The sequence below is a fragment of the Fringilla coelebs genome, assembly GCF_963513975.1.
Source record: "Fringilla coelebs genome assembly, chromosome: 19".
Classification (NCBI taxonomy): Eukaryota; Metazoa; Chordata; class Aves; order Passeriformes; family Fringillidae; genus Fringilla; species Fringilla coelebs.
Window position 1 is genome coordinate 5,795,551 of NC_140045.1, and position 23,224 is coordinate 5,818,774.

Consider the following 23,224-nt stretch of genomic DNA (forward strand, 5'->3'; position numbering starts at 1 on the left):
TTATACTGAATTTCAAGAAGCTCTACAGGCAGATTTTTAGAGGGGTTGTGTTCCATTATCTACACATATGTGGGCCTTTCTTGCCAGAAAACTTTCCTTTGTTGGAAACTACTTTTCTGAATCTTACGAACTTTCCATCCATTAGTAGAATTGCAGGAACCATCCAAACAAATGCCAAGCTTTGTTATGACAATGTCAGTTCATTAATGTAGCATATGACACAGCAAAATATCTGCATGGTATAATAAATATTGAATTTCTTAGATTCCAAGTGAAGCAGATTCCTTTAGTAATATATTTTTGCACATGTTTACTTTTTGGTTACCAACTGTTCTCCTCTTTGGGGGGAGGAGAAGTGAAAGAGAGTGTCAATGTACTGAGAGCACAATCTGTCACTGACTGTAATCTAAATCCCTCTGGTGCCTCAATTTTAAAACCCAGCATCATAAAGCAATAAGGTGGAGTTTTTCTGCTTAGAGTAGCAGCTGTAGGATTTGCTTTTTTAAACCACTGGAACATAAAAACTTTCAACACTCTAAACCTCCAGTGTCACTTTTGAAGTATTCACTTTATCTCATTCCAAATTATTATCATTTGCTGGGGGTACTTCACTTGCTACACAGTGATTCTTCTTTAATTAAAGAGCAATTTGCCTCTGCAGGCAAAAAACTATGTTCATTTTGAAATGGGTTTTGTTTTATGTCACTTGGTAATCAGTTTTTGGTAATCAATTTTCCCTTACACCTTTTGTAAGTTTTAACTTTTTCCCCAAATATATCTGATGTATTGTTCCAAAGAAAGGAGTAATCCTACTAACAACCTGTACAAAAACCCTTGCAGATACTATGGGCAACCACAAACGAAAATAAGAACCAATGAAAGGCATTTTTATTGTTATAATTAGCAAAACAATAAAAACCAGCAAGCAGTTACAGTAAACATTACCTTGGGCAAAACCCTCATGGAGACTGGTCTGGGGTAAAAATATGATTTGGTATTTCTGTACTAAGTGTGGACTGCAAAAATCTGTGTTAGCCCCATCTCTCCTCACTGATAGTACCCCTGGGATGGATGAGGGATGCTGGGTATCAGATAATAAATAGGAGAGTCCAGGGTTAATGACAGATGAGTCACAACGCTGAGGATCCAGTGAAGCTCCTGAGCCTGTTTGGTGCTGAGCACTCACAGCCCACACATTTGTCTCAGTAAAAGCTTAAGTGGGAACAAACCAAACTAATTCTGAGAGCAAGCCCAGGCCTTGCACCCAGACAGTGGGGAGTCAAATTGGAAACTTTAGTAATTTTTTTTTACTCCATAAAAATGGAAGAGCTTAAGACAATGAATGTGACCCTAATTCAAGGAATTAGTCTGAACTTGCTGGCATCTCTCTTGTGGGAGATGGGAATTCATGGCTCATTCCTTTACCAAGGACAGGCATAGGAGGCAGCCAGAGCACATTTTCTTCATCCCAGATAGATGTACTGGTCACTGTCCCTTGGGATCCAAATGGGGAGTGGGAGCACCACATCCATCTAGGACTGAATGAGTCCAGGAGGTGTTCCAGCCCCCACTTTTCTGTCCTCTCCAGGAATAATCCCTGTTTCCTAATACACAGCTCCCTGACTTTCAGATTATTTCTGTAGCTTCAGTGACTCTTTTGATGGGTCTTTGTCCCTTACTTTATGTTTAACAGTTTCTTATGTCACATTTTAATATCTTAGCAAAAAGCCAACTAAATCATGTCATTTCTAGCTGCCTTTTTATTACATTTTTAGAGATTGCTGGGAGTGGCAGAGTTGGAATTTTCATTTAGAATACTGACTTGACTTTCCTCCATCACTTTAGACCTTTCCTAGCATGCACTGCCTCCCAAAAAGTGAAAATACTTTAAATTTTGAGGTATTTAATTTTCACCATCCCTGTAATTTCCATAAAGACTGAGAAGGAAATACTTCTAAATGTTGTTTTCTTTAGACAAAATTGTGATCGATAATGGATTGAGATGTTTTACAAACAATAAAGGGAAGGAAAATTCGGTTTTGTTATCATTTCAGAAGGATGTCTTTCTAAAATTATTTAAATTTGAACAGTTTCTCAGGCATAACTACTTTTAAAACAGCATGTAAGTGGTAGCAGCCACAATGGAATCAGTATTCACACTCCAAAGAATTAAAATTGACAAGGTTAAACCACATTTTTTCCAAGTCTGTTTTCTTTCCATTTATTATCTCACATTTATCTGTCTGCATTATTCTTTGTATAAACTAACTGTATGTTAAAGCATACACCCGCCAAGATTTGGTGGTTTAAAATTCAGTAGGAATTAATTATATTCAGCTACTTTTCAGTGGTTTGGTTGGAGTTTTTAATGTACCTGCCATGAAAACATTTTGTCACTGACGATTTGCCATAGGCACATTAGAAAAACACCATATACAAGCTATTACTCTGAAAGTTCTGTGAAAAGCAAAGAGAATTCTGGATTTTAGCTAGAAAAGGCAAGTCTATTACTGTCCATCTCCTTCCATCATCTTGAACTTTATTTACTTTTTCTTATCTAAGTATGAACGTGCCACTACTGTACTACTCTGCTAATAACAGAACCAGTTGGCAACACAGCCTTCATCTTCTTAACCTTCAGTGTAGGACTGGCCAGAAACAGCTGTCACATTCTCTCAAATGCAAAATTCTTATGAATAAAGAAAATAGATTTTTAAAATTTCTTTTCCAAGGCATGTTCAATGTGAACAGTATATATTTGGTGTATTTTGTTACATGAATCTTTGCTCTTCTCCACTTTAGCAATTTCTTTCCCATTTTCCCTGACAATCAAAGCACAGAGTGATCAAGGCCTGAGCTATCAGTCCCACACAGCACCTCCAGCCCATCCTGATGCTTTGAAGTTCATGTTCGCAGCACAGCATGGGGGTATGGTCCCATCACTTCCCATGCTGACACAAGAATTAGAATCTGACAGCATCCATAGCTATAGGAGCTCAGCCACCCAGTCCTCATTACCTGCTACTCTTTTGCCCCCTGAAGACTGAAGTATCCTGGTGAGGTTGTGCAGACCGAACTTCTTCCTGCTCCAATCCACCAAACTCTCAGTGCAGCATTTGCACTGCACTAAAATTCATTAAATAATGCATTAGAGGAGCATGGCTTTCAAATTGGGGTTCTGCTAAGATTCTCCAGAAGAATCAAACTTTCACCCTCTTTTTATTTTTTTTTCTGGGAGAACAGAAAAGCTTATGGTAATGTGCATAAATGATAAATTAGCATACTTGCCTGAAATAACGAATTCTGATTCAGAAAAGGATAAAAGACTTCTTAGTACTACTAAGTGTACCACTGTCAAGTCCTTTAGAAGACAGGTTAGTGTTCCTTGCTTAGTCTCTTCACTTTAAAAAAACAGGTAAGGATCAATAAAATATCACAAAAATATGCCACCAATAAAAACATCATTGAAAATACATAAAGCACTTGCAGAACAATCCACCATGGGCAGAATGTGAAACCCTCTTTACTACACACTCCTTTAGCAGGACGTGCCTGTATTTCAAAGACAAAAACTAACAAAGAACCAGACAGATCTTTCATCTCAGTTCTGAGTATTGTGGTTTTGGAGCTCATGGGCTGTTCTGAAAAATCTGTGGCCCTCACCTGTAGAGCCAATTTTACTCAAATCACAAATTAGTACACTAAGACAGCTTCAATCATTTTAAATTTTGGCACATTTTGTTCCATTTTTTCCTTCAGAGCAGTGGAGGCAGTGAGATATTTCCAGTGAGGTGGCTCATGGACAAGCCTGGGAGGGTGGTGCTGGTGCGGTATCAGCAGTTCAGCCCAGCCCTGGCCCTTCCTCATTTGGGCATTATTAGTGCCATGAAAGAGGCATCAGGCAGGAGTATTTCCAGGTGCACCCAAGGCTGCAAATCGCAGCCTAACCCCAGGAATTCTAGGGTAAGGCAGAGTACTCTGTGGGAGCCTTAAAACTGCCATGCTCTTGGTACCCAGGTTGTCCCTTTGAGAGGCTGTCTGTACCCACAAATGTCACTATAGGACACGAAATAACACGACGCACACACGCAGCTCTCTCAAGGTAAAAAGAGAGCTTTTAATTTCTGAATACAACATTTATAGATTTCCAGAAGTGACAGTGGATTGGATGGTGACAGTGCCACCTCTCCAATGACACTGGACAAACCAACAGTCCATCAAATTTCTCCTCCTCCATAAAAGAATGCAAAACAATGTTATTTACATACAGTGTGTGAGAAAGTTCATTACAAGAATGTAAACATCAGAAGGCTTAGAAAGCCTTAAAAAATCAGGGCAACACACAAACATAATTTTATTCACAGTCAGCCAGCCCTTCTTTGGGGAGGGGCATCACAGGAAAACCAGCCAGTTCCTTAAAGGCATCTGGTGTGCAAGCTTTTGGATGAATCACAAGACAAACTGGCAGGAAATCAGGGAGATTTCTGATAGTCTCTGCTTGTCTTTCAGAAAAAAATCTCTGAAATCAAGTTCTCTCCACAAGGTACTTTGCTTTTTGACATAAGCATTTTCCAGCAAAACCCTGTTTCAGCAAAAAAAAATTCCCAACTAGTTCTGCCTATGATTAGTGCAAACCCTTATTCTGTGTGAAGCCCAAGGGTGTGTTCAGTTAAGAGGATTTTCACTGTTTGATTTATAGCTTAGAGCCTCCCCATGTACTGTTCCTAAGTCACAAAAGGCACAATAGAGGAACTGTTCTTCCTCCTGACTGGTAGAGTCATTCCCTGGCGCAATTAATTAGAAATAAAAAGAAATCACTCTTATTCTTCCAGATTCCAATGAATGTCAGTCTATTCTATTCTCATAGGATATTCTTTCAGAAATCCAGGAAAATGATGAAAGGAAAAATGACAGGGCAGAAAAATCCCCAAAAACAAAAGCAATAACAACAACAACAACAACAACAAAAAAACAGTTCCAAAAGCCTTTTTCCCATGGCCTATTTGAAAATACCTCACTATTTTTTAGATATAGTCAGTATTAAAGATGAATACTTCAAAGAAAGTTGGAAATCTTTTGTTAGAATTTTGAGCTGTCAGGCAGCATATTCAGGGTTTATTCCCACTAATCTTCATATTCATAAAAACCACTTGGAAATAAGTAAAACCATGGGGATGATGACAGATGTAATTTGGGATGTGTGTTTGCTGTAACTGTCAGAAGCACAAAAACTATGGCGTTCACAATACCAGAAAAAAACAGGATGCAATCTCTAGGATTCAAAATACTTAAATACTCCTAAATTTAAAATGCAAATTCCATTGTGAGCTTTTACATTATTTTAGTTTTTTCTTATTTTATGTACACAAGGCATTACCAAATAATAAAGTATCCAGAAATTGCTAATACTGTCGAAATTACCAAAAGATTAAGGTGAAAAGAGAATTTTTAAGACACAGGCTTCTTTCCTAACAAAGAATATCACATCAATTATTTGATGTCATCCATCTTTCAAATGATCTTTTAAACTCATCAATATTTTGGCTGTGATCACAAACAATCTTTGGGCAGCTTGGAGTAGATCATGTACTGCTAGATAGTATTCCTTATTTTGTGCTCTGAAAGTGGCAACTTATAACTAAAAGTGAATTTTTTTATTATTAAATCTCAAGATGTACATAGTTTAAAATAAAATTCTAGAAAACCAACAGAATTACTGAGCTCTATCATCCTATATCAGCTGAAAATCTGTCTTTTAATGTTTATGAAGAGGAAAATGAAAGTTCAGTGTGGGGCTGGAAGAGCCCATCTGTCTCCTTTTAGTTCGTTGTTTTGTTTCAAGCTGGGCCTGAACCAAAATCCTAATTCAGAGATGTCCGGTGCTGGAAGCTGTCATGTCATGGTCCCCTTGGAAATTTGGAACTGCTGATAGCTGCACACAGCAGACACTAATGACAGCCCTTGGAATGCTTTCTGCTTCACAGCCATTAGCACATTTCCCCATTAACTACCAATTACCTCACAGAGCAATTCTTGTGCTGAGTTTACAGATGATAGAGGGTGAGTCAACTGCAGTCAGGACAACAGGCATGGCAGGGTGAAGACATGAGAACTCATCCTCTTCGCAAATACCTAGAAATTTTGGCCACCTGATTTCTCAAAATTCATTACGTTATTTATATGGAACAGATTAAAAATGGGCACCTTAAGCAGGCAGAACTTGCATTGTTGCTACTCCAGTCAAAGTTCATCACCCCAAGACACTGCAGCGTACAAACTGCAACATGCAAGTGCATCAAAGAACAGTCATGAACCTCCCGTCATATATACACAATTTGTGCCCCCCAGAAGGTCTTTTATCATCCATACCTGAACCTGCCTCTCACTAGCTACTTTTTAAATTTCCAAACTTGTAAATATAGAAAAAGAGGTAGATAAAAAAGATGCCAGATAGAGAAGACTGTAGTATAATAAATATGTCGAGCTAAGTAGATCTCAAAGTACTTCTGGATTGCAGGGCCATAAGTATTTGACAATATTAAAAATCAATGAAGCAGTGAAAAATAATTTACAAGATGTGTCTTCGAAGTTCATGGAAGGCTGATGGGGTGAATACCTCTTAAAAAGTCTCTAATGTATAGTAATTTTTCTTTGGATGTATAGTCTCAGATTTATTAAACCATTTAATTATTTTGACAGTCTTCACACTTTGAGTCTAATCAGAAGACCCTTAACTGAACAACTGTTTATCAAACTGGTATTAATGAAGCAAATAAAGCTATCCTTAGGGTGCACACCTTTCATCTGTGCACCTTTCTTACACCATCTCTCTGTGGAAAAGTGGAGCTGCACCAGTTTCTGATGAGCAAACTGCGCAATTATAACAACAGCATGCTTCCCTTGTAATTTTAATTCATTTTGGAAATTTTATTTACAGCAGTGACACTATATGTAAAAGAGGTACGTATGGCTGGGTGAATACCTCCAGCTGCAGACAGTAAAACTATTGTCAACAACTTGAGAAAAAAACAGCACAGCCTTCGTAATCTGAAATCTGTGACCTACTGATCAGCCTTCAGGTTTTTTGGGCCAAATTTTCTCAAATGATCAGCATAGTGAGAACTAAAAACCATATGTGTGTGTGCACACATAAATAAACGTGATATAAAACCACAACAGGTGAATGCTGAGCTGGTTTGAATGAATAATCCACTATTTAATAGTTGGTTAGGTGAAAACATTTTCTTATATTTATTAAGAGCTGTCTCTGGTGTTTTGATTAATGAAAAATTTTCCTCCTCCTACTCCTCCTCATCCTCCTGATCCTCCTGTTCTGAGCAATGTGAGCTGCTGCTGCTTTAGATAGGTTGCACTGAATTCTTTTTCCCTTTATTGTTGCTGGCAGTTTTACCCTTCTCCCCATTTGTTATTAGCAGTAAAGGAACTAGAAGGAAATGGGAGTTTGGGCAGCTGGCAGAACCCCAGCTGCTGGTTGCCCTACCTGCAGAGCAGTTTGCCATGGCAGCACCATCTTCATTTCTGCTTTTTTTTTTGGCTCTGGTGTCTTGTCTGGACTAAGATTAGAGCTTGTTTTCATAATACAGAGAGACCTGCATGGTCAAAAGTACTTTGTTGAGAGACAGTTCCTTGAAGGTACAAGCAGATCCTGCAGAACTCACTGGCATTTGAGCTGTTCCGCAGCATCACTTGCAGAACATTTTCTTATCTAACTGCAACAGTGACCCGTATCCAACTTCAGCCTCAAAACCTGTATGGTTTTATCTGGGTCTTTTCAATTAGTAGCAATTACCTTGTCCAATTAGATCTACTTTTATTATTAAATTGTTTATTTACCAGGCCTTTGGTTGGCCAATAACAGTGTAAATATGATGAGCGTACAAAACTGCACAGATCTGTGAGCAAACTACTCCAATCACCTCAGCCTGCAGAATAATCTGTGCCTGTCCCACCCATGAGATTCTTGATACTAGGATTTGACAGTTGCCAGATTCCCATCTCCAAGATGTTCCTCTATTACTTACAGAATTTTGAGTACTTCACTTGTAAAGTATGGTATTAACATGAAAGATGCTAAAAAATATGTTCTGTTCTAGGGTTCCTTACTTAAAAATTGGAAGTTCCAGAAAATATAATATGAACTTCAAATCATTTATCAAGAGTATAACTCTCTACTCACTGCTCAGAGTATGAGCAGATTAAGCCTGTGCCTGTTCTCCCAGATAACTTCTGAGTTAAAGGCAGTTCTTCTGTTGTCTTTTTAATTTTTTTTTTTTCCAAAACATTGCATGTATTTTGTGGTGCTTCAAAAAACACAGAATAAACTTAGCTAAAAAATTACAGAATGCACAAGTTTAATGCTCCAGAGTTGGGAAGTGGGAGCAGAAAAGCTGGTTGTGCCTCTCTTAGTTTGCTTGCCCTGACAGTCTTTTTGTGCTTCCCTCTTTGCTGTCTTACCTGATCTGCCACAGAGAGAGGTCAAACAAGGTGAATCAAACAAATTAAAGTACTTCAGAAGGTCGGGGGTTTTCTCAGCTGCCACATCAATTCTGCTGAATTGCAGCATCACTGTACATTTATGTTGTACATTAATGCTGCCTTCCTTGTACGATAAAGTAAAATATTTTTGTAACACAGTTAATGCAACATTTGGTATACTTTTTTTGTTTCTGAAATTAGTTGATTCTAATGTTTATGCTACAACAGAGCTAAAATTCAGAATGCAAAGACACCATTTAGCTGTACAAAGAAAATGTGAGATACTGCAACATGCCAGAGCACTTGAATTGATTCTTCTGCGCTTCCAGAAGCACTTGCAATAGCCACCTGTGACATCCCCAGAATGATGCAGGTGGTGGAGCAGCATCACTGCCCTTTTCCATTGTGACAACCCCGTGGAAAAGCAGAGGTCTGGTCTCAGACTTGTATTCACTAACCCCTGAAACCCACTGAGACAGGAAACCAGGATGTATTTAAGGACCATTTTGCCTCCCTAGGAGATGCACAGTGGGGGATGGAACAGCTGGATGGCAGTGATAATGCTGGAAGAATGACAGATTTTAAGTGACAGAAAGAAACGGATCAGAAAAGGCCAGAGGAGAGGTTTGGTATTTATAACAATGGGAATATTTGGGTTTGAACGTGTGCAAGGAAAACACCACAGCTTGCGTGGCACAGGCACAGCATCAAAAGAAAGGCTTGAAAAGAGCAGGGCTCAAAGGGAATCTAACTCTGCTGGGCACAGACAGCCACGGGCATGGCTTTAATTTCATCCTGTCATCTGCTGACACTGTCCAGAGCTGACAAGAGTGATGGGAGCAAAATTTCAGTCCATTAAATGAAGGTGGGAAGCCTCAGTTCTGTGCAGAAATATAGACTGACTTGATAAAACAGCTAGGTTTAATTGGAATTACAGGGGGAAAGTAGACAAACTGAAATTTGGACTGGAGCACCAGAGCCAACAGCAACTTTATATAATGTGGTTGAGAGATGTAATGCCCTGAAGTACTAACAAATGCATTTTTACATCTCATCTTGATAGTCTTAGAGATTTTTTTTCAGGAAATGTCCTAAAAATCTCAACCTTGATGTTCAAACTCACAATTGTTTTCAGCAAACCTATTTCCCTGGTGAATTGCCCTCTTTTCTTCTGCAGCAAATTTCTTCTACTTGACTCCCAGTTCTGCACAAAGTGATTTACTAGACAGATTGCATTTTTTTCCCCTTCTGGAAAGTGTCAGTTTCTGAGCAAGATCAAATAACCTTCTGCACTTCAGTATTGACTAATTTTAATTATTAAAACCTTTCTCCCAGGAAAAACTCTTCATGCTGTTTGCTGAGAAACCAGCAATTTTTAATAGGATTCAAGGACTTTTTGAGGAGATCAGACAACTCTGGAGACAGAATTCTGAATTTGTACTGGGCTCACACTTCTGCAACATATTTTTAAGTAGGAAGAACTAGATTTTTTTCTTTGCCTTTTTTCTATGTGTCTCCCTTTAAACTTGAGATAATGGGCTTTGCAAAGCTAGAGAAAAGGGGCACATAATTTGCTATGCAGTAAAATTAAATCACATATATACTTAAATGATTTATTAAGCTATACACTTACTTTGCATATATATTAGCTTACTAAAATCAGAAATAAATCTTTTATTATTAATCCTTTTAGTGATACGCAGTCCCCCACTGAAAGTTTCATATGGAATCCTTTTCTCACAACAGCCTGGCAAATTGATATTGTTAAAGTGTCACGGAAAGAAAATAACAGCTACATTCCTATTTGAATTTCTCACATTTAAGTTCTCATGTTTTCACATCATTGACAAATAATCAGATGTTTAGCAAGGTAATAGGATAATTACATTGTTTCTCCATAACTCAAAAGCTAAAGACAGCACTACCTGCATTTAAAGTAAAACACAGCTTTGCCTACAGACACCACAAACCAGCCTATCTCACCTCGACAACAAACTGTTTACTGCAGGATATTGAAATTAAATACATGCTTAATGATGTACGATTGACAAAGTAATAAAGTTATAGAGAGAGTCAACATTATCTTCAATTAGGTGTCTACTTTTGTCGAAGAATTCTTAGCATTACAGTTCAAAGAGCTGGGTTTTTATCTCCAGTAATTTTCAGCTCCATTTCATCTGTGCACTAAGAGAAAGGGTTGGGGCTTTTTTAATTCACTGTGCAAAAGCCATACCAGAGGATATGGTACATTAAATTAAGGCAGAGGTGTCAGGCACAGCACTAGGACTAACTGGAGAAAGTACATCTGGGAGAACTAGTTAATAGTAATTGCATGGGGGAAAGACTAAGAGAAACCCACGGGAGACATTGCTTGCATAAAGCCATCATTTCTTGTACACCTAAAAAAGAACAACACATTTCCATCACCACACACAGTCAAACATTGGCATGATTTTATGGGATTGGCATAAATTCAAAGGGAACCAGAGTATTTACCAGAGCACAGCACTCCAGTCACACTGGGAGCATCCAAACTGGGGACCGCAGGAGTGTCATCCACTCTTTGAACCATTCATCCTCCCCAGGGTGTCCTGGCAGGGGGAGGTGGCTGCTGTCAGGGTGGGAGAGGGGCAGGCACCACTACTGCTCTCTGACTGCCCTCCTTACTGACCACAGAGTTATTCAGGCTGGAAAAGACCCCTGAGCCCAACCTCTGACTGCTCACCACCTTGAGGTGCTGTCTTAAAGGACACCACGCTCCATGAAGAGATGGAAGCAGGCTGTACCTTACACACCCCACTCAGACATTATTCTCCCATGGAAGCCAAAACATCTCCACTCAGTTGGTATTTCAGGAGTCTGTAGCTCTCCCAGTGCGAGCTGGTGGCAGCAAGAAGTGAATAGTGGGTGTTGTTTGCATGGCAGTCAGCTACATTCTTAAGGCCAGACCCTTAGCCAGCCAGAGTAAAGAGCTGCTTTCACACTCCAGCTGAGATCAGGCCTTCTGACAGAAATAGAGTTTACTACATGGACAAAACAAATTTCAAAGACCTCTATTTAATTCGCTGCCCAAAGTCATCTTTTCTAACTGCAGAAAGTCTAACAAACAGAAGATTGGTTCTTCAGGAACTCAGCATGTTAGAGCATGGCATGTTCCCTGATCTTTCATTAATACAAAATATCTCTTTGGCATTTCAGGTATTTCCATTCCAGTATTTTCAACACTTCAGCATTTCACCTGCAAATGAATACAAACTGTGTTGTCTAATAGGGAAAAAAAAGCTTTGACTTCTGTTTTCTTATGTAGAAAATCAGCTGATAAAAAACACAAATGTGATTCTACTGCTGCCACTTCCACCAGCATCACATTCGTGTCCTGCATTTGCTCAGCAGTGTTCGCCAATACCCTGCTTCTTTCACCAAAGCCTTCAGAGGAAGCTAAAGGGCTTAATTTAGAAAGATAACTGGTTTTTTTCTGGCTACAGAGTGTCACTTATCTTCCCTACTGAGTTTAACACCATTTAACTCATTCAGAAACAAGATAATTTTGTATTTGTCTGCCTTATGCTGTACTATCTCACATTCTTAGATAATCCCTGTCCTCTTGTATTTTTTTTTTCTTGCTTGCTATTTCTCAACTTCAAATTTGCCTATTAAATTACAAACATGAAGCTGGCTCTTATGCAACTCCTATGAACAGCAAAAGGCACTTGCACTTGCACTTCCCTTAGGATACCCTTCCAGGATATTCTTAAACAAAAATGAAAAAAACCCACTTATCTTCTGCCTGCAGAGCAGATCTGTGCCAGCTTTCACTGAATCTTTGACTCTGCACCTCTGACAGGTGTTAGTTTTCTCAGAATAATTTCTAAAAATTTTACCCTAATTTATTGTCTCACGAAACACAGCATTAATATCCTAAAGGACCTCTGAAAATTCAATAAAGCATAATTCCAGAAATGCTTTTGGCTATTTTGAATCAGACTGGGCTTTCTCAAACTCTTCTGTGTTTGAACTCTCAACTTATATTCAAACAGTAACTTAACCAGCAATTAAGTCCATTTCAGTTTTTTTCTCTTCTATCAGGCTTTAAAAGTTTTCCTGTTACCATCTTTTGAGGTGCTGGAAATCAAGTGGAAATCCCACAGTATTTTCCCAGAACTAGTTGGATTCTGATCTTTTTTGTGCCTTTTATGGGTGATGTGTCACAAATTGTCATTGTCGTGGATCAATAACATAGATTAAACTCCAAAACATAACATTCATTATTGAGATGCTTTCCCCAATACCAGTAATGTTACATCTGAGCCTCTCACAATATTGATACTGGAGGAAAATGCAGCTATTCCCATGCTGGAGTTGACAAGCTGGGCCAAGATGGGAAGGAGATCTGCTCAAAGGCAGAGCAGGACTTGAATATAAGTTTTTAAGTTCAGAGGTGAGCAATTCAGTCACTAAAGTGGAAGGAGACTCCTGAGAGAAGACCGTGAGAAAAAAAAAATCATTGAATTTTTGGAAAAGACCTTTTAATTTAAACAAGTTCAACTGTTATCCTATAATTTGCCAAGGGCACCACTAAACCTCATCTCCAAGTGCCACATCCACTTGTCCTTGTGGGATGGTAACTCCACCACTGCCCTGGGCAGCCTTTTCCAGGGCTTGACAGCCCTTTGTGGGGAGAAATTTTTCCTAAAATCCAATGTAAACCTCCCCTGGCACAACTTGAGGTAATTTTCTGTCATCCTGTTTCTTGTTACCTGGGAGAAGAGACCAGCCCCCACCTGGCTACTATATCTTCTCCAATGGACAGTACCAAACGCTTCTTAAAATACATCCTCAGTTTTATTCTGTGCTTTCCTCATATACACATATAGCTGGCATCTTAAGAATATAAAATCCCGTGCTTCATTTCTGGCACAAATAGAAAAATAACATTCTGAATTTACAATGCACTTCTGTGCTCAAGAGAGCAGGTGAAACTGATAATTGCCTTATTTCTGCTTCTGGTTTGAAACCCTAACACTAGCCTTTACTTGCTAGTTAACTTTAAACATAGTTTTTCCTTACTAGATGAAGAAATGAGGACAAAAGGGACAAGATCTAGATTTTCACTAGACCAAATTCTCTTAACTTTTTTTTCTCATCCTTTTATTCATCAGTCTGTGATATGTCTTCGTTTGCCCTTGCCCATCATGCCCAGTCCCTGAACAGAAATGGAACTACAGATGGTTCTTTAGTGAGGTGGACTGAGAGGTCTGGTGGATTTTGGAGAAGGCTTGAACTGCTAATTCCTCTGTCCATGACCTACTCTGGCATCCTTTGTATTCAATGTCTCAGGGCAATGCAGTGAACAACAGAAATAGCATCAATCACCACTTCCCCACATTCTTGACATGCAGGAAGCATTTTCTGCTGCTTTCTGGGCTCATTGCTAAAGAAACAGAATTCTAGCAGAAATACAGAGCACCATTATGTAACTGAATCTACCAAATGGAGCATTTATACCGAGTTCATCATCAAGGTGTCTGAGCATCTGCTGTATTTAAGATGAGAAAACAATTTAAATGCAGTGTTTAGTAAGAGAATCCTGCACGAATCCAGAAATGATGATGGATTCATCTAATAGTGGTTTTTTTCCCCTACATTACCCTTATTCTCTCTTACGATACAACTTTTGCAGATGATGGATTGGGTCAGTGCCAAATTACAGCTTGCAGTGAAATGCATCAGCCAAGACATAATCAACATTAAGCATTTGAGCCTCTAACTTCAATTTGATCCTCACACAAAGCAAATTGCAGAGAGGTGTCATTTATTAAGTTTATCCAGCTCTTGCTCATCTGCTAATGATGAGTGACAAGAGTGGTTGAGTGGCAGGTCAGCCAAAAATACCCATGTTTGGAGCAATTGGCTCAGCAATGACTCCCCTGTCAAAAACCCTCCCTGAATCACTCAGCAACCAGCAGCCAAGGAATTCCTCTGTACCTCTGGGGGTCAATTTGGATTTTTCTTTCCTTGAATTTTCTGGTGTGTGAAAGAGAGTACAAATAGTTGTAACACTTGCAACAGTTCCAGCAGCATTTGGATATCAGGAATCCATCACCATTCACTTTTATTTTTTCAGCCTATTTACATAATTTTTTTGTTGTTGGCACAAAGGAGAAAGTCCTGAAAGCAAATTCTGAGATATACATGGCCAATCTGTCTCTTCAGACAGTAATTTGTACTTTTTACTGTAGTCCTGGTGATGCTTAAGAAAAATGTCAAGTTTTAAATATTACCTAAATTAGTCTTGTTTCTACTTGCAAATAAATTAAAGTAAGACTTAGGAAAGTATTCAGAGTATATATAAATATTAAAAGAAAGACTTAATCGACTATATTTCATTTAGGTAATTTAAAAAAAAATATTTTCTAGCTGCAGTGGTTGCATATAAACAAGACATAAGGCTCTGTTAGAGCCTTATCAGGGTCTAGGATATTAGGTCAGCAGCCAAAATGGCATCTAGAAATAACTAGAGAAAACTACTTCAACCCTAAAGCAGGTTATGGCAGGGCCTTTTATATTCAGTATATATTCATTCTTAGGAGCCATAATACATGCTGAAAATAACACCCCATGTTAACATGCTACCAAGGAACACTAGCTGAGGCTCACTGTTGAACACTCTTTATTGCAAGTTAGCTGTTACCAACTACTCTGACAAAATGGATAGACACCATTGTAGCTTCAGTGCTAATTCCAAGCATGCCGTTATTTCTAATAGAGTAGATTTTGCAGCCAAGAGTAGTTAACCCAATTGTACTTCCATTTTACTGCACAATTATTTAATTTCTCTACACAGCTGTCTGCTCAGAAGCAGAAGAAAAATTAGTTCCTTCCATGCATTTTTAGTCTTATTCTTTAAAGTAAAAAATAATTCTAATAATGTTTATTTTCCTAGGATAAAACATCTGGCATACAGCTATAAAAGTGAATGACAAGCCTATCTATTAAACCAGGTATTTATACATATTTCTTTTAAATCAAAAAATAACTGTCAAAATCAGTAAAAAATGCAAAACAAAGCACAAACCACATGTGTCAACGAAAGCCTAAATAACCACTGTTTTAATAAAGAGAACATCAAAGAGAGTTAGAGAGTTAGAGATATTTCAAGCAACTGGTTTTTTGCATTTCTCCTTAGCTTAATGTAGCAAAGTTATTTTTTTAAACAGATTTTAATCTTAAAACTGCAGTAGTTTCCTAAAATGCAAAGTAAACTGCAGTACAGGTGATCACCTACAATTCACGTTATCAATTTATTAACAAAGCAAGAGCACTGCATTGCTGTGGGCTTATACATTAAGATTAATTAACCAGGGTATGGGTAAAACCACCTTTTCAAACACTAAGATTTCATGGTTGAGTAACCTGGGCATGAAAAGATGGGTTTGTTCTTCAAAGATAAGAAAATTCCCCTGCACCATTGCTAGGGATTAGTCCAGGAAAACAAGACAAATCAGGACCACAGAGTTGGTCCATGTTCTCCCAGCTGGTGCTATACTTTTCCACAAAGCAGGAGGTACATTTAATTTAATTTAGGACAACTTTAAAAACAGTTTTGTCAGTCACACAAATTGCACTGATCTCATACCTGTTCATATCCACAAAATTAGTGTCATATATAACTCTTGGGTGATGCAACATTGCAACTCTTTCCAACAGGTTTTACAAGACCTGTAAGAGCAGTTATATTTTAACAGTTGAATAACTGTTGTTATTAATAGCTTTTAACTCAGTAAAATTATTTTCCTCTCTGGGCACCCACCATGCAGAAACTACATTTCTTTTGCTGTTTTTATTAAAATTTGGATAAACAAAAATGCATAATTATTTTCCTTAAAGATATCTTAGACACTTCTTACAGGAACTCTGAATCAAAACAAACAATCAGTCTTCTTGAACAATTTCATTTGCTTTTGTTCCCTGCTGTGCTGGAAACACACTTTCTGCTTGCTCTCAATGAGGTACCCCAACAGTTTCTCAGGTACTACACCATAATATAAATACTATGGTTACAGATGAGCTGTTTCCTGCTGCCATTTACTTCATGCTTTTCTTCTCTTGTCATTTACAATTCAAAAATGTTTATAATTCTTCAAGTGAGAAAAAAAGGTATTCTAATATTCCCAAGAGGACTGTGGAAAAATGTGTGTGAACTACTGCAATATTCTAAATTCCCTCGGTATCCTATTGCTCCATTTTTGGCTGCAGCAGAACATGGACAGTCTTGAGAGGCTAAAAAGCTCTGTTTCTGATTCTGGTCTTGGTCCAGTCACATTCTTGGGTGATGGAACAAGGCCGCGTTCTGGTTTTTCATCAGAGAGTAATTAATCTTTTTCCTGCAAAACAGATCTTCTTTAGCTGGAGGAAAACAAAGAGGTATCACTTGTTCTGTGGCAAATTAATCTTAAAGGGGGAATCTTCCTAAAAAATCAATGGGTTAAAACAAGATTCAGTATTGCCTTTGAGCCCTGAAACCCAAACTAAATTCAAATGGTGCTTTCAGCATTTTAAGTCTGCTCTTACTGTGATGTGCTTTTAATACAGTGTCATCATTTGAAAAGTGAGATTTTCATATATGAGCAATTTTACTTATGTGGCTTCACCTTCATGGAAGAGTCCAGTAATATTTTATACAGACCAAATGCTTGCAGGTATTTCAGGCAACTTAAAGAAATTATTCTCCAAGGAAATTTAATAGGGAATTATGGTTTTCTATCCTGTTGTATTCTGTGTTTAAGACACTCATTCATTTGAATCTTTTTAAATTAGCCTGTTCCATGTGAGAAACTTTGAAAATTATGCCTCCTTAGATGGTCAAGCTTTTTCTAAAAAAAGATAAACCTAATGAATTTAACCATAGTACCATGGAAACAGCTTTAAAATTAATTTGGATGCAGGGAGGAAGGATACAACAGGATACAACCCAAGCACAGAGAAGGTGACAGGTTTGAGAAGAAAAAAAAAGAGTGTCTCTTCATTAGGCACTGAGACCTTTGTTTGGGACAAATATCCTGTAGGTCGTTGTATATACTCAAGTGGTTTTATTTCTGTAAGTGCCATCAGTTGAAACAAGAGTTTGATGTTGACTCACGGTTCCCATGGGTGGAAGGAGAATTTGTCCCCTGCTTTTAGTCATTCCTGCACCCAGCATTTTGGTTTGTTATATTAAACGAGTTTATCTAATTCATTGTTTTTCTGGGACTTTTTACAGAAGGAGGTCTAGTCTAAAGCAGATTTCATCACTTATTTCCTTGATAATTCACAAGTTAGTTTGACTGCCAGGATAAAGAGTTGTATATAAAAAGACAAATATGAGACTAAGCCTAAAAATTTCAGTGAGTGCACAGTCCCCAGAACAGGGATGTTATCAAAGTTCAGTAGTACCACAAAGTGATGATGAATGAGCATTATAACCTCTGTGTGCTGTATGAGACCTTCACTTGGCCTGCTTTCTGGCTGTCAGAATTTGGTAGAGGACTCCATTGGCTCCTTTGACATATTTTAGATAGTTCCCAATTGAGACAGGACAAAAGTAATTGAAATTAACACATCATACCAGTACTTTTGACCCTCATCTTATTTTTTTGGTCTCTGAACTGCTGGCTGTGAATAGTAAAGCTACACACCAATCTGATCCTACCAACAAATTTTCTCTTTCAGAGTTTCCACTGCCCCTTTTTACATCTATCCAAGCACTAAAACAGCATCACAAAGGGATTTGGGGGGTGGTGAGAGGACTGTGCTTGAGGGCCTTTTATATAAAGCTGATAAGATTTACTTAAAAGAATAATACATTTTGCAGTCAGGGCAGAATGTAGGAAATAAAACTGTTTGAATGCATCATTTATTTCTTACCCTATCTTGGACTGAGATAATAATGGTATAGGTTACACATAACTTGGGATACTGCTATAATCAGATCAGCACATGGATTGCTGGACTTACACCTTTGGGTGCCAAAGTAAGGTTTAGTCTGTGTAACTTGATTGTGCACTGCAGATCCTGTAGGAACACCATTCCTGCAGAAAAATCCTCACAATTGCATTTCAGTACTGAATAACCAGACCTCACATTCATCCAAAAGACAATTTTACCAATACAGGCATTAAACCCTGTTTCAGTGATGTTTAGGGGTTGTTTTTTTCCCTTATTATAAACCTGGACAGCACATTATAATGAAATTTCTTTACTGGCAGTCTTAGTCTTGGACCATTTGTATAGCTACAAAGATTACCAAATATAAACCAATTTAATACTGATCTTGTTCACAGCATGTCTCTGAACAGCCTTAGAAGTATCAGCACATGAAAGACAGACCTGATTTTTTACATGTGAACATCAGGCTGCTGCAATTCTGACAATGCCAGAACAAGAACCTTCCTTTTCTAATTGACATCTGAAAACTAAGAAGGATCTTTAGGCTAAATAAAGCTGACTAGCTTTCATCTGTTCAGAAGTACTTAACTGCCACCAGAGTTCATTAAATTTGTTCATCTTTTTTTTCAAAAAAAAAGTTTGCAATGTAAATTGTAACAGTGTCTGGTGATCCCAGACAAATCAAATATCAAGGTTCTGGGTAAGACATTTACAAAGGAAGTGAGAGAAGGGAACTGTACCTTTGTAATTTAAAAGTTCCAGCCAATCATAAAACTAAAAAGCAGAAGGAAAGCTGCAGGTACTAAGGAGAACCTGGTTGACTATAATACAGTAAGTGCTTAACTGTAGGAGCCTCTGTAAACAAGTTTGCAGAATCTGGGGCAAATGAATATCAGTATTTAGAATTCTGCGAGTGGTGGTTTTCACAGCTCCAAACTCATATCCCATATGTTTCCTCAATTATTTCAACCCCTGATTCCTCTGTTCTTGGCTTCAGGCTGCAGAGTACAGATTACTTGGTGCCCATGGCAAGTGCTGCTAGAACAGAGAAGTGATGTCAGCCCATGCAGTGCAATATGTAACTGGATGTGGGGGAACTCAGAGGCTGGCAATTCAGAGGAAAACATGCTGATGCTGTACCAGTTGGAGCCAGATGATGACTGAAATTGTTAAAATGATATGTGCTGCAAATGCCTGAAAAATTACCCTGCTACAAAGTACTCAAAGCAGAGATGGGATCCTGATGCAAACCAAGCAGTGTGTGGGCAGTATTTGCAAACACTGTATGGGATTATTTGCCACTGGTTAATTGTAATCCTTCCCTTCACCCTTTTTTAGGTTCAGCTGATCCACTATAACCATGAGCTGTACACAAATGTCACAGAAGCTGCAAAGAGTCCTAATGGGTTGGTGGTAGTTTCCATATTTATGAAAGTAAGTATTCTGTACTACAGATTCCTAATATATAGAGAGTAAATTTTCCATGAACCGTAAATGTAGGCGTTAGACTCCGAATTATGCTACAGCAATGCCCAAGGCTCTGTTCTGGAATCCAGAGACATCTTCTTCCTTAATTGAGCACGCCATCTCTGCTCCAAAGCTTTTATAATATAACAAAAAATTAAAAGGGGTAAGGGAGGTGGGGGAAAAAAACCCCTTACATCATAAACATCACTCACAACACTTTAATAGCTATGGCAGAAGTCACTAGCTTTGCAGATTTGGTGTTTCTTCATGAAATGTTATTAATTAAATAACTTCTAGTGGGTTGAGGCCCTGGGAAAGAGGGCATGTCATGCTGATGTGTCAAAGCCAGCAAAATCAGTTTTTCTCTGTGTTGTTTAAAACATCTAAAAACTATGAAAACTGAAAGAACATTAAAAGTAGAACTTCTGATATCTTGCATTACACAGAACCACAAAGACGTGAATATTTTGTCTCCATCCTGTTGCTTTCAAGGTACATAGTTAAGTCTACAATTTATAGTGATATAACACTGAACTCAAGACTTCATGATTTTCCCAAACCTCTTTAACTACAACGGAGAAACCTTTTGTCTCATTTTATAAAAAAAAATTATTCCAACCCTCCAAATATTGTTTATATTCTGTCATTATGTATCTTTGTTTCATCAGTCTAAAAAAGTGTGTATTTCTGAGTAATACTGAAGTTCACCTCATCACACCTTAGGTATGGGATATCTATTAGTTCCCCTCAGTACTCTAATCCCATTTCATAAAGGTCCTAACAAAGGATTACCCTCAGATACAAAGTATGCATTTCACAGAGTACACTGAATAATAATAAATATAATAAATATAATAAATAATAATAAAAGAGCAATTTTCACACAGGTCTAATATTTAAGAAAGACATTTATGCTACCTTTTTAAAATTTTTTTTCTATCTAAAAAGTATTGACCTGCATTCATGGAAAAGGGAAAATTAAAGAGAAGACAGAGGAAATCCTGTCAATATTTAGAAGAACCTGCAGGGTGGTGTCAGAGAATGGACCAGATTCTGCTCAGGGCTGCTGAGCAACAGGGGGGCAGAATCTGACACATGGAAAGTTCCACCTGAACATGACGTGTTACCTCATACCCAGATATAAACCAGAGGAAGAGAGCTTTAATTTGCAATTAAAATAGTCTGCTGCAAGGAAATTATATTTATCAATAAATAAAATAATAGAATACTACTGAAAATCCTGCCTAATATATCAACCATCTGCAAATTTCATCAAAGCTGTTGGAGAAGAAACCTGTGTTCATGCTTTTATTCAGGCATTGATTTCTGTTTGCCGTGTTCCTTGTGTTTTATTTATTCTACCAACTTTCTATCAAGCTTCATTAGAAAAAAAAGTAAGTAATTATTTCCTTCTCCCTCAACAATGAAAAAAAGGAGAACCCAACTGGAGGAGTATCATAGAGTGTCTGTGTGCACACATGGAAAAGCTGTAGTTCTGGCAAGGAAATGTCTGTGAGAAGACTTTGACATTGTGCATTTTCTCTTCTGTAGGTATCTGAATCATCAAATCCATTTCTAAATCGTATGCTTAACAGAGACACCATAACAAGAATAACATATAAGAGTAAGTTTCTTTTCATTTCCTCTGGTAACAGCTGTGTTCTTTCAGTATCAAATAACACATTTAGTGATCCTGAAACAAGAGGCACCTCATTATGGGCAGAAATTCCAGGTTTGCATTGCCAGGAACTCTGCATGATAAACTCAGGAATGTGAAAGAGCTCATTAGGTCATCACTTTATCAAATGAATTTTAAACTTCAAAGTCTGTTTTACATCTGAAGGGGCAACAACAAATTAATGAAATTATATTTGACACATACATATACTGTATTCACACAGAATGCTCAGGAGAACCTGTCTACTGTTAGCAGTAAAAGGGACATGTGTAGCAGCCTGGATTATATTGGATCTGGTTATGTCAAGATGCTGCACAATTTACTGGATTTAGTATTCATCAGTGTTTTCTTTTTGAAAGAAAAGTTACAACGTTCCTATTCAACTACTGCTGCATTTAACAGATTATATAAAGAGGTTATTACCACAACTTGTATATTATTGTATTCACATTTGAAAAGCCTTTAACTGATCCTCAATAATTCCATGTTCATGTATTGACCTTGAGGAAAACCAGAGCTTAATTAAGGTATTTTAGAAAAAATAATGAAAAATACATATAAGAAATTAAACCTCTTCTCCTGAAAACCTCGTTTCCTTTGTCAAATATTCTAAGCTGCTATGAAGTTTGTAAGTTCAACAATAGCAGAATTTAACTTTCAGAAAGTACACAGCAAACAGATAACACAAATAATTCCTTGTCCTCTCCTGCAACACACACACCTTTCATGCCACTGAAGCTACTCTGCTTTTACCTGAGAGTTAACAAATCTCGGTACATCTTTAGTCCAAATAAGAGGCGTCTATGATAATGAAACTCAGTTCTCTACAATACCTATAGAAAGGAAGGCAACAGAGGTTTCTCCTCAGAATGTTTTTTCCAGATTGTTCTACCAGTATCAAATGTCATCTTCTCTGCATGGAAGAAGCAGATCAATCCCATTTTCAAATTCTTGTCCCAATTCCTTGCAAAAACACAAGCAAGGCTGTTCTGCAAGAGCTTCCTGCCTACCAGTGCTGCTGCAGCATCCTGAAAACAAGGAATTATTGTTAAGGCTGAGAGTGCTTTTTCCAGCTCTTTCACCCACAGATTCCATATTCCCAGCTTCTGGGAACCAGCCAGATGTTCTTCCATGGGGCCCACTCTCCCAATACCAAATATTTCATTTGTATGTTGCATTTACAGTGGAAACTCCTCCTCTCTGGAGCTGTCAGCATCCCACAACCTCCCATTGCTTTTTTTGTCTCCTTACAAGGGAAACACAATTTCAATCGCACCTAATTTGGGTATACTAAATGAATTTCTTATGAAGATGAACACATAAAACCCAGGCTGGAAAAGCAGTGATTAACAGAATTACTTTAATTTTTAACCACATTTTTCGCTAAGTTTATCCATTAAAATTAAACCACTGGTAGGCACAATGCATATAATATTCCACATGGCATTGGGTTACTTACTGTAGTAACAAGTATTGACTGTGAATTTTTAGTGTAAATTTGGAACATGAAAGTGTTATTGAAAGTAATTTTGCAGTTGTCTTGCATGATGGATTATAGCATCATTGCTGAAAACTAATTTTACCTCTTACACTGCAAGGATTTCTAGTGTGCCTTTATTAGCTGGAGTACTGCAGCTTCTGCTTTAGGGCTCCACTCCT

General features: G+C 37.9%; 1 protein-coding gene across 1 annotated transcript in view; it reads left to right on the forward strand.

Moving 5' to 3' along the window:
• CA10 (carbonic anhydrase 10) overlaps nt 1-23,224 on the forward strand; it is a gene marked incomplete at both ends in the record, with an annotated part of 211,046 nt that overhangs the window by 180,866 nt on the left and 6,956 nt on the right. Inside the window, 2 exons of the mRNA XM_084218375.1 lie at nt 19,759-19,854; nt 21,439-21,511. Of these exons, the coding sequence (XP_084074501.1) occupies nt 19,759-19,854; nt 21,439-21,511 (169 nt within the window). The remainder of the gene's footprint in view (nt 1-19,758; nt 19,855-21,438; nt 21,512-23,224) is intronic.